This window comes from Sinocyclocheilus rhinocerous, unplaced genomic scaffold (genome assembly GCF_001515625.1).
Source record: "Sinocyclocheilus rhinocerous isolate Xijiao unplaced genomic scaffold, SAMN03320098_v1.1 scaffold19460, whole genome shotgun sequence".
Classification (NCBI taxonomy): Eukaryota; Metazoa; Chordata; class Actinopteri; order Cypriniformes; family Cyprinidae; genus Sinocyclocheilus; species Sinocyclocheilus rhinocerous.
In genome coordinates, this window is record NW_015642794.1 from 2,282 (window position 1) to 5,693 (window position 3,412).

At 34.6% G+C, this 3,412-nt stretch overlaps 1 protein-coding gene across 1 annotated transcript; it reads left to right on the plus strand.

The window, feature by feature from the left end:
• Positions 1 to 567: 567 nt before the first annotated feature.
• Positions 568 to 2,796, plus strand: LOC107756424 (nuclear cap-binding protein subunit 2-like; the record flags this gene model as incomplete). Its single annotated transcript, XM_016573523.1, has 2 exons — positions 568 to 761; positions 2,589 to 2,796. Coding segments are annotated over 2 exons (402 nt in total), but the record flags the coding sequence as incomplete, so codon positions are not given.
• Positions 2,797 to 3,412: the final 616 nt, after the last annotated feature.

Below are 3,412 nucleotides of genomic sequence, written 5' to 3' on the forward strand. Positions count from 1 at the left end.
GCACTATATAGTAGGCTATATAGATAAATTGTAAAAAGGTATGGGGGAAGTAGGGGTTACTATTTGCCCGTCACTGTATGCCATGGGAGAAACAGTCAGTCAAACATAGGAGTAGGCTGCACAATTCTGGATAAATTTATCACAATTTTTTTTTCTTTTTCTTTTGTATCAAATAGAGATCATGATCCTCCTACAGATAACTAAACAAAATAGCTTGTCTACTAGAGGTTCTGACAAAATGTTAATTGTTGCAGTCTATGTAATTTTTACATTTTAATTATTTATTGCAAAATCTGCACCTCTTTTGTGGCTAATATTAATTTCATAATGATCCTTACTCCGTGAAGTCAAGTAGCAGAAGTTACAGTAAGTGAAAATGTGCAAATACTACTGGCCCATTTTGGGGTGAACTAAATATGCAAGACTAGTCTTACGTCACTGTTTATAACACAGGCCGTTCATCCTTTGCTGGGCCGCTTAAAAAAATGGGGACATAAATTAAGAGTATACCCACTTCTCCAGGCACCACTACACCACTGTGTGCAGGGATGCTGGGAGTGACTCTGGACATCTCTGCAGGGCAACCGTTACGAGCAGGAGAAGCTGCTGAAGCAGAGCTGCTCGCTGTATGTGGGAAACCTGTCCTTCTACACCACAGAGGAGCAGGTGCATGAGCTCTTCTCCAAGAGCGGAGACGTCAAGAGGATCGTCATCGGCCTCGACAAAGTCAAGAAGACCGCCTGCGGCTTCTGTTTCGTCGAGTATCCTTCCAGCTCAGGACCAGGGGGTGTGAAATGCTGCTTTTAAATGCTGTCATTTATTCTCTTTCTGACAGTTCAAATTAAACTTGACATTTGTTTGCTGCTGCAAACTCTTAAAGGCACAGTCCACCAAAACTGCCATTTACTCACCTCAGACTTTAGGCAGGGCTCTACGCTTACTTTTCTTTTTAGGAGCACCTTCTAATCAATAATCCAAAATTTGATAAAAAATTAGCCTTCCCATTACGAGGTGATATTTGACTCCTTAAAGTGATTTACAGTGGAAATTTGTTTTTACCTTTGTAATGGCATTTTTTTAACTTTATTGAAAGTATGTCATTAATTGTATTAATAAAATTAATTTGTACAGAGGTGGCACTGAAGAACACAAAAGTGGCTTGTAGGTGTATTTTCAGACATTTAACGAGGCTCAGAGGTGGCATGAGTGCAATTAAATCCATAAATTCATGTGGAGATTAATGTTTTAATTTGAAATATAAAATGTTGAATACAGAAATATTTAAATAACTGAAAAGATACTTTAAAAATGAAACTAAAACTGCCAGCAGGTGGCGGCAAGTCACTGATTATTCATTCATTCAATTGATTCGTTCGAACGGCTGATTCATTCAGGAATGAAGCAAGTGACTGTCTTTATGAATGAGTAATCATGAATCACTGACTCACTAGATTAGTTTAAAAAATTTAAAAATAGCAGTTTTAATGGGTTTCAATGGGGCCATTTTTGTCCTTAAGGTCCTGAGAGGAACAATTTTTTGTACCTAGTGCAAAACAGATTTATTAAAGGAAATGGAAGTGAAATAGTAAAATTCCAATAAAAATACACACCTGTGCCAAAATTTATGCAGTTGGCAATAACACAGGCAAAATTATCAAAAAACAAAACTGAAAAGGACAAAAATGTCCAAAAGGTCGCACAAGGGTTAAAACTATTTTCGACGATGAAATAGAGCAAAATCAGACAATAGTCAGACAATGTAAGTCACTTAATATTAACTTCTTGTTTATTGAATTGTATTGTATTAAATCAGTATCACATTTACAAACTCCCTTAAAAATCATTAAAAGCTGTCACTCATCTTAGTTCAGCGATCTCTCACATTTATAATAAACGAAGCTCTCTACACTGCGCAATGAATCTCTCACTTTGCTTATGAAAGGACTCATGAGATATGTCTGTGATACATTACTCAAAGCTGCAAAAACACATTTACACCGTCTACACTTTGCTTATGAAAGGACTCATGAGATATGTCTGTGATACATTACTCAACGCTGCAAAAACACGTAGAAAGCTTTGAAGCTCCCCTGAGCGCAATCACAAGTATGATGATGATCTGGGTCAGTCGCACTGGTGCTCCTAAAACATTGTTCATAGTCGCACGCAGTAGTTTTCGGTCGCACTGTAGAGCCCTGTTAGGTCAGTTTTAAAAGACAAATGAACATATTTGTAATTAAACCTGAGTGATTTCTGTCCCTGCTTTAAATTCGATTCCATCAAAACTGTATATTTGAGCTTCCGTTTACCATATTTGATGTGCTCTATGTGTGAAAATGGGTTTAGAATTAATCAATTTTCTATTATTTTAAGGGGGGAACTATCTCTTTAGGAATTGCAACTTTTGCATAATTCCTCATCAGTGTTTGAGATTAGTATGAAGTTATTTAATTTCCTTTGATATATTAGTTCTTTAAAATAACTCCAACACCTTTGATCACGATCACATTTGAATTTGGGCTAAGACTTCTGCTTTCAGACACCGAGACTGTGAAACTAGTGTCAGTTCTTTAACCGCCGATGTGAAGGTATTACACTCGCGCTGATGCTGAGCATGCTATGAGGTTTATTAATGGCACGAGGCTGGATGACCGGATCATCCGAACAGACTGGGACGCAGGCTTTAAAGAGGGCAGACAGTTCGGCCGGGGCAAGTCAGGCGGGCAGGTAAGTGATAAAGCACACAATGAAATAACTATGATCACAATAATTATTACATCCATATTTCAGGAACATGTTTTCTTTGTTACTAGCAAAAAAAAACATAATTGAGGTCCAGAAGCACGAGACCATTTTCATGCTTCTATTCTGAATATATATATATATATATACAGAATATATACAGGTATATATTAATGCTGTCAAACGATTAATCACATACAAAATAAAAGTTTTTGTTTGCATAATATATGTGTGTGTACTGTGTATATTTATTATGTATATATAAATACACATATACAGTATACATTTTGAAAATATCTATATACATGTATAGATTTATATTAATATAATTTATATGAAATATATTTTTCTGAAATATATACATGCATGTGTGTGTATTTATATATGCACGAGACCATTTTCATGCTTCTATTCTGAATATATATATATATATATACAGAATATATACAGGTATATATTAATGCTGTCAAACGATTAATCACATACAAAATAAAAGTTTTTGTTTGCATAATATATGTGTGTGTACTGTGTATATTTATTATGTATATATAAATACACATATACAGTATACATTTTGAAAATATCTATATACATGTATAGATTTATATTAATATAATTTATATGAAATATATTTTTCTGAAATATATACATGCATGTGTGTGTATTTATA